General features: G+C 47.1%; 1 protein-coding gene across 11 annotated transcripts in view; it reads right to left on the bottom strand.

The window, feature by feature from the left end:
* DLG1 (discs large MAGUK scaffold protein 1) overlaps positions 1–14,308 on the bottom strand; it is a 223,123-nt gene extending 208,815 nt beyond the window's left edge. For 9 of the 11 annotated variants that reach the window (XM_020964830.2, XM_020964829.2, XM_020964828.2 and 6 more), the window contains exons 1-2: positions 13,983–14,307; positions 13,732–13,863 (exon numbers count right to left, since the gene is read on the bottom strand). In XM_020964830.2, coding sequence (XP_020820489.1) covers positions 13,732–13,863; positions 13,983–14,001 — 151 coding nt within the window. In that variant the 5' untranslated portion in view covers positions 14,002–14,307. Of the gene's footprint in view, positions 1–13,731; positions 13,864–13,982 lie in introns of all 11 variants that reach the window. The other 2 variants (XM_020964824.2, XM_078147262.1) reach the window with 1 other exon arrangement.
* Positions 14,309–18,041: the final 3,733 nt, after the last annotated feature.

The raw sequence follows: 18,041 nt of genomic DNA on the forward strand, positions 1-18,041 counted from the left end.
CAAGAGACAGACATTCAAGCACAAACCTATTCCCAACAGATGATCAGAAACATGCACCACAGCAGCTCCCTCCTCCCCAAGGGTGTGCTGTAACATGTGAGCATTTAAGACTCAGAAAGCAGCAAGCACTACAAATCAAGGCTTGATCTACAGTTTGTTGACTGTTTAGACAAATCACGGAGAAAATGTTAATAAAGCAAATTAAAACTAAAGGTGGGTCATTTCAAGAGCTCGTTGTTAAACAAGTACCAGCAAACCAATGCTCCTTTTCCTCTGTTAGAGTTACCCTGTGATCAATTCTACCTCATCCACTGTGTAACCATGTCATCTTGATGGTATGAGCATTTGTGGTCTTGCAGGACAAATAGGCTGCAAGAAAACCGTGATTGCTGAGCATGCTCATTATAGGCCACCTTGAAAGTGATCACAGACCAGCACAGCTGCTCTCAAGAAATAAACCTTATATTGCCTGTCATTCAATCAGTCAATCTATAAGCATTTATTTAGCACCTATGCTAAGTGCTAGGGATCCAAAGAAAGGCAAAGACAGTCTCTGCCTTCAAGGAGTTTACAATCTAATGGGGGAGACAAGAAGCACACAACCATGTACAAACAAGATACATATTGGATAAACAGGAAATAAGCATCAGAGGGAAGATACTAGAATTAAGAGGGGTTAGGAAAGGCTTCTTGTAGAACGTGAGCTTTTAGCTGGGACTTACAGGAAGCCAGGGAATTCAGAAGGTAGAGATGAGGTAGGAGAGCCTTCCAGGCCTGCAGGGCAGCAAAAAACACCTGGAGTCAAGCAATGCCTGGATGGAGCGTTCTGTGAGCAAGGAGGCCGACGACACTGAATCAAACTGGAAGGGTAAAGGGGGAGCCAGGCTGGGAAAGGCTCTGAATGCAAAACCTTCATATGGGACCCAAGGGGGTGAGAAGGAGCCACTGGAATTGACTGAATAAGGAGGTGACATGGTCAGACCAGCCCTTCAGGAAAATCACTCTGACAGCAGAGTGGAGGATGGACTGGAGCAGGGGGACACTTCAGGCAAGTAGATCCACCAGCAGCTATTGCTACAGTCCAGGTGTGAGGTGACAAGAATCTGCACCAGGAGGGTGGTAGTGTCAGAGGAGAGGAGGCAGTGTATTCAAGAGCTGCTGCACAGGGGAAATCAACAGGTCTTGGCAATATATTGGATGAGTGAAGAGTCCAAGATGAAATCTAGGTTGTAAACACGGGGGTGGGAAGAACAGTGGTGCCCTCCACAGTCAACAGAAGTTTGGAAAAGAGTGGGGGAGAAGGTTTTGGGGAAAACAGAATGAGTTCAGTTTTGGACAGATTGAGTTTAAGATGTCTAACAGACAACCAGTTCAAGATGTCTGAAGGGCAGCTGGAAATGTGAGACTGGATGTCAACAGAGAGGCCAAGGCAGGAAAGGTAGAGCATAGAAATGGTATTGAATCCAACAGAATCCAAAGAAGATGATAAGAGGGAGAAGACAAAAGAGGCCAGGACAGAACCCACAGGGATCCATATCATTAGAGGCCAGGCTCTGGATGAAGATCCAGCAAAGGAGACTAAGGAGGAGCAGTCATAGATAAGATAAGTAGGAGAAGCAGGAGAGAAGAGAGTGTCAAGAGGGATCGACAGTGTCAAAGACTACAGGAAAGTCAAGAAGTACAAGGATGACTGATAAAGTCTGAGTGCAGATCGAAGCATACGAGTTCTCTTTCTTTTGTTGTTTCTTGTTTTTTCTTTCTCATGGTTTTCCCCTTTTGTTCTGATTCTTCTTTCACAACACGACTAATGTAGACATGTTTAATATGATCATACATGTGTGGCCTACATCAAACTGCACGCTGTCTTGGGGAGGAGGAAAACTTTTAGAACTCAAAATCTTATAAAAGCAAATGCTGAACACTAAAAACTAATTAATAGATTGATTTTAAAAAGCTATTTAAAAAAAGAAGTATGAGGATGAAGAGAAGACCATTAGATTTGGCAAATAAGAAGTCACAGGTAACTTTAGAGAGAGCAGTTCAGGTGAAATTATGAGGTCAGAAGCCAGACCTCAGAGAGTGAAGAAAAGGAGAGGTCAAGAAGCAAAGGCACCTAATGTACTGTAGACAGCCTTCTCAAGGAGTTTAGCCACAAAAGGCAGGAGACATAGGTGATGATAGTGGGGATAGAGAGATCAAGTGAGGTTTTTAAAATACTGTCACACTGGTAAGCAGTTCAGTGGTGTTTTTGAGAAGAATGTATTCGAGTCAAGAGTCAAGAAGAAAGTCATATCTTACAAGAGTTAGTTTATATAAAAATTGTTTAAAACCAAAGAATATATAAGTATATTTATGATTCAACATAGCACTTGTCATTAGCCAGTGGCAAAGTACATATTATATATCACAACTAGCTATTTGTTTTCATCACTTGGTTAGTGGGTAGCCATCTCTTCTGGGGTCCATGCACACCAGTTAACAGAAGCATCAAGCTAAGAGGGAAACATTCTGAGGTCAGTCTACTGTTACAAAGCAAAGCTGCCTGAAGGGATACACATTTGCAATTATGCTGGTAATAGTACTGTTTTATATTTTACAAATAGAAAACATGAAATGAAATTTTTGTAGAAATGTTTTTATTTTTTAAATTATCACAGCCCCAATGTATTTATGGGTAAAAAAGTTGCCAAAAAATGTATTCATGAGGAAACTCAAAATCCTCATTCAGATTCAGCCCAGAAAACTAGTCAAAAGTATTTTGATAGGTCACAATTCTGAAGTAATACATGTTTGAGATACCTGTATTACAACAGCTATGAAAAAGAAAAAAACAGGATAAAGAAAACATTAAATTGGGTTTTTAATTTATGGAGACACTGAATTGTACAGCCACACTGTACAATTTCTGGAGAAATGCCTGCAATTTGCAGCTTAAAGCCATGTCTTTTAACTGGACATTTACAATGCAAACATGAAAGATATGCTGATTGTTTCTGAAATGGAAAAAACAACATGTGAAAACATTCATCAATTCATTTCTGTGAACAAGAAAGCCAAAAAGCAACTGAACTTTTATATTTAATAAGCTGTCAAATTATAAAAAATGAAGACTATTACAGAAAAATAAATTTTGCCATGAGCCAAAACAATTGTAAAGTGTGTGTTTGGAGATAATTCTGTTAAGAAGTTAGAGATGATACCTGTTTTCTATTTTGAAAAAGGGGGGAGGGCAGCTAGGTGGCACAGTGGATAGAGCACTGGCCCTGGATTCAGGAGGACCTGAGTTCAAATCTGACCTCAGATATATAACACTAGCTGTGTGACCTTAGGCAAGTTACTTAACCCCATTGCCTAGCCAAAAAACTAAATAAATAAAAATAACATTTTCAAAAATAAAAAAAAAAAAATTACTAGCTGTATGACCCTGGGCAAGTCACTTAGCCCTTGATTGCCTCACCAAAAAGCAAAAAAAAAGTCTCTTCAAACACATTATGTCCAATGATCTTGAATGAGTTACTATAGAAAGAGTTCCAAAAAGTAAAATTTACCCTTTGCAATCAGATAAGGCACCAAATGATCATAACCTAGTAGTTTTAACTGTATTTGTAAGACATCTGCTGATGGTAAAGTAGAAGTACATAGGCTACTTTATGTTGAAAGGAAGTACAACTGGGGAAGCTATTTTTAACCTAATTCATACTCTGAAAGAAAACAAATCAGTCAAACTGCTGTGGAATTTACAAGGCAAGAAAAATGGGCACACCACGCAAGACACAAACAAGTTCTGACATCAGAGAGAATGTTCCAAACTTAAAAGCATGTTTTCTAACACAGCCAAAATCACGAATTTTGAAAAAGCAGGATTCCTTTAGGTCTCAACAGCTGACCATTTTATGCAGTGTGAACATGTTACACTTTAGAAGGGTAACAAAGGTGGTAGCTGGCTGGCTCTCCCATGGCAGAGAAAATCATCTATTGGAATTGAGAGAAAAGGTACTTGTTTTCTTCACTGACCATCCTTTTTCACCTGAGTAAGCTATTATGTTACATGACATGACTACAAAGATTAGCATCTTCAGGAGATGTCTTTTCAAAGGTTAACAAATTCCACACGCTGGGAAAGGGGGGTGGGCATGGCACAACACAAGCACTGACCGTTCAAGACCAAAAAAAGTATTGTTAGAGAAACTAAAATTTAGGAACCACTCAATTAATAACAGTACTGAATGCTTTGTGACATTATATAATTTCTTATTGGAAAATGACCAGGGGGCAGCCAGGTGGCAAAGTGGATAGAGCACCGGTACTGAAGTCAGGAGTACCTGAGTTCAAATCTGGCCTCAGACCAAACACTTGACACTTACTAGCTGTGTGACCCTGGGTAAGTCACTTAACCCCAACTGCCTTAAAAAAAAAAAAAAGAAAGAAAGAAAAAGAAAAAGAAAAAGTAAATGACCAGTCTCGGGACCAGGCTGTCAAAAAAGATATCAGTAATTATCTAAAATTTTTAGAAATGACATTCAATGAATATTTTCCTGAAATTTCCAACAAATTAAATTGGATTCACAATCCCATCTGATATATATTTTATGTCTGGTTGATAAACTGGCAATAGATGAAAAATAAAATTTAACTGATGACCTATAAACATGATCAAAAATGATAGCCTTCTACATTTTTGGCCAAAAATAAAAAATGAATTTCATCTCTCAATGAGAGTTTGTAAAATTCTACCATTTTCCACCATATCTATGTGAGTGATCATTTTCACTTTGATTTTAAATCAAAATGCAGAATATAAGCTCAATGGGGAAATGGATTTAAGACTGGGCCAAATACTGCAAACCTTCATTCAAATAAAAAAGTTCAACCTCAAAATTAAGTTTATATATGATTATTAAGACTGTTAGCAGTCTTGCTAGTTTACCTCTTTTAATTCTTATAGACTATCCTACATTAGATATTATAACTATCTTACAATTAGAGTTTTATAATTTTCTATTTAGAGTTTCCATAAGTATAGATAGAATAAAATTTAATTTTATTTAAATAACGCAAATTTTAATTTGGAACTTTGGGGGGGCAAAAATTATCGCTGTAGTTATTTTAAGTATTTAATGAATAAATCTAAAAAAATACAACGAGTGGTATGTTAAATTACCCTGGGGGTTTCACAACACATTTATTTTTTGAAAAAAAAAATGGGAATCACTGGTTTATAGGATCATAGATTTAAAACAAGGGTTCTGAACCCATGGATCCGTGGTTTTTGCTTTTTTGGGGTTTTTTTAAGGATTTGGATAACTATTTCCAAAGAACTGGCTTCCTTTATCATTATCAGTTTTTTATGCATTTAAAGAGAAGTATTTCACAGGCTTTTAGCCAAACTGCCTGCCAAAGAGTTCCAAGATACAAAAAACAGTCTGAAACTCTGGTCACAAGCCATCTGTCCAACCTCCTCATTTCACAGATGGCAAAACTGAGGCTTGATCCAAGATCACCCAGGTAATTAAGCAAGATACAAACCAAGCCCACAAGCCTATGTGGAAGAGATTCTGAATTTCCTCAGGACCAAATCCTGGATCTAGTCTTTCAGCTACAAGAGAGATTTCCTGGACAGTGCCAAGAGGGGAAGGAAGACCCCCAAAGGTGAAGAGTTCCCAAAAATCCATCATTTCGGAAAAGACTACTCTCAGGAGATGTCATGTGGATGTAGCCAGAGGGCCGTCCCCAAGATGTCATCTGAGCAGCGCCCACTGCAGACCCCCAGACAACTCCTCAGTATAGCCTAGCCCCAGCAGATCTGGGCAGTCTTTGACAGTGGCTGTCCTGTACTTTTTTTTTCCCAGCCAAAAACAAGGTTTATTAAAGATCCACCACACTGGCCAGACTCTTAAGGAATCTGAACATTTGTGAGCTATTGGCTAGGTTCTTAAGGAATCTGAGCACTTGAATGGAGACAAGATGGAACTTATATACAGAAAGACTATGGGAGGGATCTAGGAGTGGCCAAGTAATATGAGGGGACTGTGAGATGACAGCTCACCAGGGACCTGGTGCCCTGTACTTTCTTTAGGCTTAGGAGGCCACAGACTACTCAGTAATAAAGATAAACTCATCAGGAATGGCAAATGGCTGAGCTCCACCACAAGAACAGATTCAGCTGGGCAGTGGGCTAGTCAGGGGCTTTCCACATCTCCTTTAAGTCCAAGGGAGCAGCCAAACCTGCATTTATTCCCTTTACTGTGAGGGCTGGGGGCCCCACCTCTGGGGAAGCCTTGAGACCAACATGAGAGAAACATGTAATGTGGAGATTCACTGGAGCCACACCAGGCCATGGGGATAAGTGGGCCCTCTGCAGGCCAGCCCAGATGGGTGCCATGCACACTGGGGATGATGGATCTGGAATTTGGTTGTCCCTCCTCAGGAGAAGGGGCTGTTGTATCCCTAGCAACTAACCAAGGTCCTGGCACACAGTAGATGCTTAATAAATGTTCCAATTCCATTAGTAAGATCAGTCTGTAATTCTCTGTGGTTTGTCTCTCCCTTTTTCTGACAGAACTCAGTAGTGTTTATTTTCTCAATTATCGAGAATAAATTTCTGTAGCTACTTCTAACCGCCCCGCCCCCCACAACTTTCCACATTCCTTCAGCCCTGTTTCACATAAAGAGGCAAGCCCTCCTGCTAAGGGAAACCCCTCAATGTGAGCCCACAGCCCTCCAACCTCTCCAGCAGTCTGCCCCCACCAGCCCTACTCTCTGCCATGTCACTGGGTGCCCTCTTCAGCCCTCCTGGGTTCTTATGAAGATGATTCTCAGATAGAGAGCTCTGCTCCGCCCAAATGCCTCCTGGCACCTCAAACTGGGATGTTCCACAGACGTCTCATTGGCTTTTCTGGATGTGACAGATCACTGCTAATTCATACTGAATCTACAGGCCATAAAAACCATCTCATCTTTTTCAGAACAACTGCCTTTGGATGAAGTCCACTGGCATAGACAGGTCCAAGACCTGACATTGATACTTACTGAATGGCATCTGACTAAATTCCGCCCAATGTAGTGGCCTCTTAAGACCTTTGGGACCCTGACTCAGTTGTCCAGTGTGTTAGCTGTCCCTCCTAGCTAGGTGTGATGAGCCTGCCATCCGTGCTTTTATCCAAAGAACTGATAAAAATGGTAAACAGCCCAGGGCCAAACACAGATCCCTAGGATTCCTCTGGAGACCTCCTCGCCTCCTGACACAGACCCATCCAACTGGATTAGCTAATTAATCCAGAGCTTTCCATCTTCTCCACAAGAACAGCAAGGGACACTGGATAAAAAGCTTTGCTAAAATCTAGATAAATTCATTTATAAGTTCATCAATTACTCCTCCATGCTAAACATCCCTAGTTCCTTTTACCTAATACTCCAATGCTGTGGCCTCACTACTCTGGATGCCCTTCAGGAAACACAAGTGAACTTTCCATAGAGTAGAGGCCCCACTTGGTGTGACAGAATAGCTGACTTGGAGTCAAAAGCCCTGGGTTCCAATCTTGGCCCTGCCCTGGCTGAGCTGGGTAATCTCTGGAACGTCCCTGTCTCTACAGCTCCTCCAGGAAAGAAGGGGCAAGGGGGGGTGGGAGGATGGGAGGTGAGGCAGACAAGATCACTTCTAAGAGTCCTTCCGACTCTACCCCTATGAACCCACATGAACAGGATCTGGCATTTTATGTGCCACATCTCAAAGCACTTTGCATTTGGCCTCCTGAGAAGCACCCACCTGGACCTGAACGGCTTTCGCACGTACAAACTGGTAAACATTTGGTTTATCCTGATGACAGCTATACAACATTGGTAAAAAAGTCCCAATTTCAATCCTGAAAGAGCAACAATTGCAATAAAGGACTAATAATAATAATGGTAACACTACTAATAACTGCTGCTGCTGTTCAGCCATCTATGATCCTGTCCATCTCTTTGTGACCCCATTTGGGGTTTTCTTGGCAGAGATACTGAAGCGGCTGGCCATTTCCTTCTCCAGCTCATTTTACAGATGTGGAAACTGAGGCAAACTGAGTGAAGTGACTTGCTCAGGGACAGGTTGTAGGTGCCTGAGTGCTCAAGTCTTTGTGACTCCAGGCCCAGCACTCCATCCACTAAGCCACCTAGCTGCCCCCAATAACAACAATAACAGTAACAGCGGCTAACATTTAAATAATGCTTACTATGTGCCAGGCACTGTGCTAAGCCCTTTACAGTTATCACCTCATTTGAGCCTCCCAACAACCCTGAGAGATAGGTGCTATCATTATCCTCATTTTACAGATGAGGAAACTGGGAAAGGCCCTGGGTCACACAACACCTGAGGTTAGATTTGAACTCGAGTCTTCCCTACTCCAGACTCTATCCACTGAGCCATCATCTGCCTTCATCATGTCAAACAGAAGGAAGCTGTTTTCATTCCCAGTCTATTCTCTGGCAAACCAAATATTCAAGAAGGTCCCAATTTAAAAAGTGCAGATTTTCAGTCAATTTAAAAGCAAAACTGCCAAAGTTAAACCAAGTTACATAAACCATGAAATCTTCTTACCGCTGCCCAGGGTGAGTGAAACCAAATATTCCTTATCCCAAAGCTGTTTTAAAAACTCTTGATTTTTAGAAAGGCTTATGAATGTATTTTGAAAAATAAAAGAATGCTGTATTTGTAAAACATAATAAAAATCATTTTAAATTCTGATAGTTACCTTAAATATATACAAATCTCAATCTATTTCCACTGGGGAGTCTAACCATACCCTAAATCAAGATGCTTCATTTCTCTACATAAATACACCTCTCAGTTAAACCGCCTCTGAATGGCCTTCTTCACAGAGCTCTAAAAAGTCTTGTCCGCGTGAAACTTCTCAGCTGACACCTGACTAGCCTCCCTTATGTTTCCAGACCCACAAACCCGGCTCTAATGAAGGGGATTCTGTGAGATTCCACAGAGCCAAAATATTTTCTCAGAGAAGCATACGACTCAACAATTAGCAAATAAAAAGCTCAATCCAACCCAAAACAGAGATTAAAACATTAAATTCCAGCACCAATGGAAAAAATCCTGGTCCCGAGTCCATTGCAAAGCCAATGACACAATCACCCCCTCCACTTCGAGCAGGGCCTATAAGAGCCCAAGCACAAGAAATCTCAGGAAGGGACATGCAGGGCCCACCAGAAAAATCAGGAGGCAGAACTGGATCAACCCGCCACAGCAGCTTTTGAAATTTATGGATGAAAGGGCAAGTACAAAGATTCAGACAACATGTTTGTAAGAGCATCTGTGGACAATCACTAATGTTCACCGATTCAAAAAGTAGGAATTTCAGCCTGTCGTGTCAATACTGACATATCAGGTTTTAGAACATATATGCTTTAAGATAATACGTAGGGCTGAATCCCAAAAAGATCATACAAAGGAGAAAAGGACCCACGTCTTCACAAATATTTATGGCAGCTCTTTTTGTGGTGGCAAAGAACTGGAAATTGAGGGGATGCCCATCAGTTGGGGAAAGGCTGAACAAGTTGTGGTATAGGAATGTAATGGAATACTATGGTGCAATAAGAAATGATGAGCAGGCAGACTTCAGAAAGACCTGGAAAGACTTGTACGGACTGATGCTGAGTGAAGTGCGCAGAACCAGGAGAACGTTGTCACAGTAACAGCCACATTGTGCAATGACTGACTTTGATAGACTTGGCTCTTCTCAGCAATGCAAGGATCTCAGACAATTACAAACGACTCATGATGGAAAATGCTCTCCACATCCAGAGAAAGAACTATGGAGTCTGAAGGCAGATGGAAGCAGACTATTTTCTCTTTTGTTTTTTTCTTTCTCGTGGTTTTTCCCTTTTGCTCTGATTCTTCTTTCACAACATGACTAATGTGAAAATGTGTTTAACATGATTGTACATGTATAGCTTAAATCAGAGGGGGGAGGGAGGGAGAAAAAAATTTGGAACTCAAAATCTTACAAAAGTGAATACTGAAAACTATCTTTACATGTAATTGGAAAAAATAAAATACTAATAAGTAGGGGGGAAAAATGACAAAAAAAGGAACAGCTAGGTGGCCAATGGATAGAGCTCCAGCCTTGGAGTCAGGAGGACCTGAGTTCAAATCCGGCCTCAGACACTCGACACTTAACTAGCTCTGTGACCCTGGGCAAGGCACTTAACCCCAACTGCCTCACCAAGAAGCAAATACCTAGAAAGACTGCCCCTAAAAGGCTGATAATTTCTGATAAATGAGTACTCTGTTACTGCCAGTCAACTAGCATTTCTCGATCCCTACTATGTGTTGTACTGCACTAAGCTGTTCACTGAGGATCCACAGGAAGGCAGAAGGCAGGCCCTGCTCTCCAGCCATCCTGCACAAAAAGGAACAGACAAAACAGAGCAGCAATCCCTAACAAAGGGAGGATAGGCTTTGCTGAGACTAGGAGGAGGCTGGGAACACTCCATCAAGGTCCTCTTCTACAGGAAGCCTTCCTACCCTTCTTCATCCCAGTGCTTTCCCTCTCCAAATCATGTCCTATTTATCCTGGCCATTGCTTCCTTCATACATATTTGTCTGCATGCCATCTTCCCCATCAGACTGCAAGCTCCTCAGGGGCAGGGACTGCCTTCTGCCTGGCATGTAGTAGGCACTTCATAAATGGGCTGTCTTGTTAGAGGAAAGGCGAGGAGACCAGCGTCTCAGAATGAGAGAGTGGGGGGGGGGGGCAGGGGGACAGAAGAAGGTGGAAGAAGGCTGGGAGGAAGGGCCTGAACAGTAGAGATTTTGTGTTGGAGCCTGGAGGTGACAGAGAGCCTGTGGAGTCCAGCTGCCCATGACCTAGGTTTAGACATTTATTTTAAAAAACGAAACAGATCTTTTCCAAGCCAAACATCCACCGACTTCAAAGTCCCTTTAGCATGCTCCAGGAAGTGGATCTCACACAGCAGTTAACAAATATTGTGAAAAATATTGTGAAAACTCCAGTTCCCTGCCATCTGCCTTCACCCAAAAGTCCCGGAGGATTTTACATAACTTGTGTGACAGAGAACAGGAAGGGATGGGGAAATGAAATGCACAATCCTCCCTTTAGACAAGACACGAGATTGGTTTTTCCCCATCCAGGAGAATCAAGAGAAAGCCAAAGACATTTGCCTGAAGTTTCTTCAGTCTTTCTTTCATCCATCAGACATCTGCAACGCTTTGAGCCTATCAGGGAAGGAGCCACCATGGGGAGGGGGCACTTCCCAAGCCTGTGACAAGCTCAGAGACCTGTGGTTTGGGGAATGAGGCAGGGAAGAGAAGGGAAGGTCAGGGAGAAGCTAGGACACATTCCCCAGAGAAGACAAGACCGTTTTCCAGCATCCCAAGGGCGGGCCAGTGAATCAAGCCCGTCAGGTCCAAAGTCAGACTAACTGTGCCCTCAAGCCTCTCACTGGGCACATGGGCCAAGCAGAGGAACAGCCACTCTCCAAAGTCCCCAACCACATTTTGTAGGCCTGTCAGTTGGGTGTCCAGTTCAAGGGGCCACACTGGTCTACAAGCTCCCCTGGGCAGCCTGGAAGGGGTCAGACACCCGCTGAGCTTTGGCAGAGCGGGTCCGTTTTGCTCACTATAAAGGCACAGGATCCATCACTGTTAGTGATGCTAACAGCCAGCAGACTCCAGCAGAGCTTATTAAGCAATTACCTCGTGCTGGCCTCCAGAAGGGAGAAACCACGGCCACACATAATTAAAGACAACATTCCAAGCAAACAGAAGATGCTCTTGGGGGAGAGGGACCGAGATCAGGAAAGGCCCAACGCAGGAGGCAGTACCCGGGCTGGGAGGGAGGGGAACATCACATAAGGACCATGGCCAGTCAGTGAGCCCGTGAATGGGCACAGTGTGAACAAGCCCGGAAACGAGGAAGGGTTTGAAAGGCCCAGGGAGGCAGGGTACTTTATCCTAGAAACCATCCCTGGAGGTGCCTGAGCAGGGAGCTCCATGACAGTCTTTAGGTGGGTTTTAGGAACAGCAATCTGGAGGATGGCAGAGAGGGGATCCTGAGATGCTAAGCCCAAGTCGGAGGCCACTGCACCAACCCAGGTGACGAAGGTGACAGGTGAGAAACCTATACGGGCTGGACAATCAAAGAATTCTGACATTCTTTTGATCCACACCTCTACCACCCTCCTCAGGGACACGCAATCCCCCACTCCTCGGGGCTTGCTCAGGCCACTACACTGGTCAATAAGGTTCAAAGAACCATCGATCTCACACCAGCAAGAAAGGGAACAGGACTTTCTGTTGCACCTACTGTGCGCCGGGCACTGGGCTAAGCAAGAGCTTTACAAATGATCCTCACAACAACCCTTCAAGACAGATGCTATTATAATCCCCATTTTACAGTTGAGAAAACGGAGGCAGACAGCAGCGAGTGATCTGCCCAGTCACCCAGCTGGTAAGCATCTGAGGCCCAAGTGGAACGGAGGTCTTCCTGACTCTAGGGCTGGCACTCTGTGTACCGAGCTGCCTCCAGGGGATCTCAGGGGCATCCAGTCCTGACCCCCTTATTTTAACCAGGAGGAAAACATGACAAGGTCCAAAGACACAAAGTGACTGACCCAAGGTCACACATACCGATCCCTAGCACTGGGCCGTCCAACTCCAGTCATCAATTCTGAAATCCTTTTACCAACCATCTGCCGCCACATCTCAGCCATGGCTTACTGCCGCGATCCAGTCCTGAATAGACCTGGAATCCGAGTCACAACCACGCTGAAGGGGTACGGAATAAATTCCTATTATCCAGCTTCTGCTGGGCTCTTCCCGCAGCAAAGCAATCCCCTGTCTATCTCCTCCCACAACCGATTTCCAAACTTGTTCTCTCCCCCCCCCCCCCCCCCCCGTCCTCCCCCCGCCCCCACTCACAGCTAAGGGCCTCACCTGCCGTTGACCAAGCTGAGCTCACTCACAGTAATCACCCTCTTCCTTCCCCTCACCTCCTAACACCCTGACATCATCTCCCTCTCTCCCCGGCCCCAGTCTCTGCTGGGGGGGGGGGACACACGTTCAGACGCCAGGCCTCAGGGAGCCCCGCGGAGAGTCGACACCTCTCGCCCGCTCCTGCGCCCGGCTCCCCATCACCCACTTCCAGCGCTCTGGGTCTCTGCGCGCCCCACCCAGCGCCCCAGCCCGCCTTGGGAAGCGGCTCGGGCACCAGCCTTCCCCGGGTCCACTTAGCGCTCCCTCACCAGGACACAAGCGCAGGGACCAGTGATGAGCAATACAGGGAGGCGGACTTGGTCAGAGGCAGCCACGAGAGGCGGACCGGGCAGCGCTGCCTCGGTCAGAGAGGGCCCGGCGAGGGCCGAAGCCAGGCTGACAAGACAGACAGGGAGACAAGAGACAGACAGAGCCAGAGGGCGGGAGCGGCCCGCGGAAGGAAAGCGCGGCGGGGCAGCCGTCGGACGTCCTCCGGGGCAGCCGTCGGACGTCCTCCGGGGCAGCCGTCGGACGTCCTCCGGGATCGGGGCGCGCATGGACCCCGGGGAGCCCCGATCAAAGCTCCCGGCAGAGCGGGGGGCGGCCCGCTCCTCCCCTCACTCAGAAACTCGCAGAGGCCGGCGCCGCGGGGGGACCCCAGGCCTGCGGCTCCGGGAGCAAACAGCCTACTGGGTGCCCGAGGCGGGGCCCCGCCCCCTCTCCGCCCCCTCCCCTCCCCCACTCACCGAGGAGCGCGTGGAAGAGGCTGCTCTGGAAGATGCCGATGACGCGCTCGAGGGAGCCCCGCAGCGGGCGGTCGTGTGCGGGGCTCAGCTGCGCGCGGTACTCCTGCAGCAGCCGCAGCGCGCGCTCCGTATCTGCGGGGACAGAGTGGGGGCGGGTGAGCGCGCGCCCCCCGCCCCTCCCCTTCCCCCTCCCGCTGCGCGCCCCCTCCCCGCGTCCCCTCCTCTCCTCCCCTCCCCCTCCGGCCGCTCACCTCGCTTCCGCACGGGCATGGCTGGCGCGCGTCGGCCCCGCCTCACGCCCGGAGAGCCATCGCCCGGCCGCCCGCCCACTCCGCCGGGGCTCCGGGGCCGGCCCGGTCCGCTGGCCGCCGCCGCCGCTCCCTCCTCCGCTCGCTCGCGCTCGCTCTCTCGCTCTCTCTCTGTCTCTGTCTCTCTCTCTCTCCCTCTCCCTCTCTCGCTGTCTCGCCGCTGCTGCCTTCTCTTCCTCCTCTTCCTCTTCCTCCTCTTCCTCCCCTCCTCCTTCTCGGGCTCTCCCCTCAAACTTTCCTTCAAGATGGCGGCCCCCGAGCCGGACGGCCGCGCCCCCACGTGACCGCCTTCCCCCGCGCTGCCAGCCAATAGGAAGTGAGCAGGCGGCGGCGCGAGCCCCAGCGGCCCGAACGCTGGCAGCCCCGGGGAAGGGGGGGCGGGGGAGAGGGGGGCGGGGCCCGAGCGGGGAGGGGCGGGGCGGGCCCCCCGCGGAGCGGGGCAGGCGCACCTTAAAGGGCCCGCGAGCCACAGGTGGCTGCCCTGCCCGCGGGACGAAGCCGCAGGTGGGCTGGCCCCGCCCTGGGGCGGGGTCCGGAGGAGGAGCTGCTGCTGCTTCCAATCCTGGAGATGGGGGCCAGGGAGAGGAGCGCGAAAGAAGCGCCCAGGTCCGGTGCTCGGAGGCGGCGGGACAAAACCTTGGGGCCCCGGGGCTAGAGACCATGGAGCAGAAAAGGGAACTGAGGCCCGTGGCTCGGACGAGGTCACGCAGGGAGGCAGCCAATGGTGGTGCTGTCAGCTCCTCAGAGCCAAGGTTTTAAGAATGACATCCCGTCTAGGAGCTGCCCAAAAGAAAGATTTTGTTTTGTAACCTTACTCTCAGAACCCCTGCTGTGAATAACGCTCTTGGAGGCGTGGCCCCAGGCCCAGAGTAGGCGTCGTCCAGCTGGGCATCCCCGAGCCCCGTGGTGAGGGCGCCTGGACCTCTGGGCAGCGCGGGCATTTCATGCTATCCCAGCCTCCTCCAGCACGTGGGGCTCGGAGGCCCCCCCCACCCCTAACCCCAAGAGCTCTGCCCGATGAAAGGAAGTGCTTGGAGACAGTTCGGGGAGGGGCCCTCTTCAGAGGCCACCCCTGCTTTCCCTAACTCTCTCAGAGGAGCTAAACAGCACCCCCACCCCTCCCCAAGAGAAAGCTTCACCAGGAGACTGGCCGTTGCAAGGCTGGCCCACCCACCAGAGGAAAGGGGAGCAGAGCCCAGCCACCGGTCGCAGAGAATGGAAACATCCAGGAAGTAGAAGCTCCCCGGGGTGGGGCTCCGAGGGACTTGCGGAAGAATAGGCAGGGGAAAGGAGGTATCTCACCCAGGACGATTTAAGCGACCTGAGCTGGAGCTTTGGGCTTGGGCTAAGAGAAACCCATTGGGAGGTATTGGAAAGTACACTGATGCCCACCTTGAATGGATGGGATGAAATCAGAACATGTGAAGTCGTCTAGCCGTCCTCTCCACCCATGGTTCTCATCTGTACCCACTACCATGTACTTCCACCATGTGGAACCCTGCCTCTGTCACCCTGGGCTCCAATCCGGCTTCTGTGTCACTTTCCAAACCAGTCACCTTGAAGAGCTGCCACGGCCCCCTTCCTAACTCCCCGGTCTGCGCAGTGTCCCCGTTAGAATGTCAGTTTCTTGAGACCAGGCAAGGACCGTCTATCTGGCTTGTATTTCTGTCCCCAGCGCTTAGCACAGTGCCTGACACAGAGTGAGTGCTTCATGCTTTGTCTGCTCAGTGACATCTCAAGAAGTCATTTGCCAGTGTGTCTGCATCGGAGGCTGTTTCTAGCAGTGTAATGAAGCCCTCCCTCTAAGACAAGTCTGTCTTTTTCTTTTTACCATAGGGGAGAACATGCCATAAATTAGTTGTGTGTTGTCTCCTCCCTTAGATTGCAAGCTTCCTGAGGGCAGGCGCTGTCTTGTGCCTGGTTGCATCTTAGCATAGGGCTTAGCACAATGCCTGGAACTCGGTGGGCGCTTAGGGAGCATCCATTTGATTTCTCAACACTAATAGTCCGGTTTCCCCCACCAACCTTCCTGCCTAGTTGCAGCTACCTTCCTCAGCACCTCTCCAGCTAAACTCAGTCCCCAGTGCCACACCACCCATTCTGCCATGGTCTCAGGCCCATGCAGTGCCCACTGTAAAGATAAGGCTCTGACCAGCCTGCCAGCCAGCCTGGCTTCCATCACATATCTGGGTGTATTGTCTGAGGAAGCTCCCTAATAGGGAAGGCTATGGAGGGAAGGAGCTAAGATGTGTGGAGCCCCATTTCGGGTAGTCTTCCTAACTCAGGGCTGAAGTCCCAAGGAAACCCTCATCTCTTAGCAACCAATTGCAAAAGGTGGTCACCCTAGTGAAGAGAAAACCTTGTGTATTGTGCTGAAGAGATACAAGTTGGAGCCCACCCAAGCAGCCTCTCCAGCCCCACAGTCAGGCAGCCGATAATTGTGGTTGGATTACAACAATGTTAGAAAACACGCCATGGAGCCGTGGTGTGTTGCAGGTAGATAAGGTGGCTGATCACCCCTGCTTCTCATTCCAATAGCCGATAACAGTTGGAATCCAGTTTATCACCCAGACTTTGGGATTATCCCAAGCACTTTCAGGATGTATTATTATATTGATTTTGCAGATGAGGAAACTGAAGCATAGAGAAGTCAACTTGCCTACAGTCACACATCTAGAGAGCTAGGGTAAGAGAGGAGCAGGCCTGGATTTCAGGCAGCACTGCCTGTGGTGGAGACTTGTTGTTTCTCTGCACCCCCACTTCCTTTCACATACTTGACTTTTCCCTTCCATGGTAATATGTACATGTAGATATGTGTGTGTGTGTGTGTGTGTGAATAAATAAAGTGCTCTAGAAAAACAAAGCTGAGGATATTCTGACACTTATTGTGGAAAAAATGCTTGCTAATGAAATTTCTTAGCAGTGGAGAAGATTGTGTTAGAAATAAGATAAATCAATTTGCTAACAGTCAATATTGAAAAACTAAAAAATAAGTGAAATTCAAATGAGTTCGATTCAGTAAGCATGTGTTAAGCTCCTATCACGTGCTAAGTTCTATACCAAGTGCTAATACAAGACAAAAATCAAGTAATTGCCTGCCCTCAGGGGGCTTATTTGCCCAATATAGTGGTAGAGGCAATAGAGTGTGGAAGACGTGATTCAAATCCTACCTCAGATACTTCCTAGTTATGTGACCTTGGGCAAGTCATTTCATCTTTTTGTGCCTCCATTTTCTCATCTATAAAATGAGAGGGCTTCAGCCTAATTCCCAGGTACCTTTTGGCTCTGAATCTGTGATCCTCTGATCTGCTGTGGGATCATTTTGTAATGGAAAAAAAAATCATCGAACTTTTACTTAGAAAATCAACATGACTTGAATGGAAAGGGAAGCAATCAACAAGAAGAAGAAAAGGTCTGTGTTACATCAAATATTTCTGATAAGTATCTTGTATCCAAAGAATATGATTCCCCACTGGATACATGGTCAAAGGATATGGGTAACAAATTCTCAAAAGAATTGCAAACTATTAACAGTCATATGAAAAGATACTCTAAATCACTAGTAATAAGACACGCAGGGGCAGCTAGGTGGTGCAGTGGATAGAGCACCGGCCCTGGATTCAGGAGGACCTGAGTTCAAATTCAGCCTCAGACACATAACACTTACTAGCTGTGTGACCCTGGGCAAGTCACTTACCCCCATTGCCTCAACAAAACAAAACAAAACAAAAACAAGACATGCGAATCAAAACATTTGAGATTTCATCTCACACTCAACAACTTGGCAAAGATAAGAAAAGATGGAAATATTCAATGTTGGAGCAACAGACACAAGTGAATTGTTGGTGGTGCTGTGAAGTGATCTACCCATTTTTGGAAAGCAATTAGGAGTTGTGCAAAGAGAATAACCAAATGCCCATGTCTTTCGACCTGAGTGCCACTGCTAGGCATATACCTCAAAGAAGTCCCCACTCATGTCCACCAAAATATTTATAGCAGCAC

This window comes from Phascolarctos cinereus, unplaced genomic scaffold, assembly GCF_003287225.1.
Source record: "Phascolarctos cinereus isolate Bilbo 61053 unplaced genomic scaffold, phaCin_HiC Scaffold_7;HRSCAF=346, whole genome shotgun sequence".
NCBI classification, from domain to species: domain Eukaryota; kingdom Metazoa; phylum Chordata; class Mammalia; order Diprotodontia; family Phascolarctidae; genus Phascolarctos; species Phascolarctos cinereus.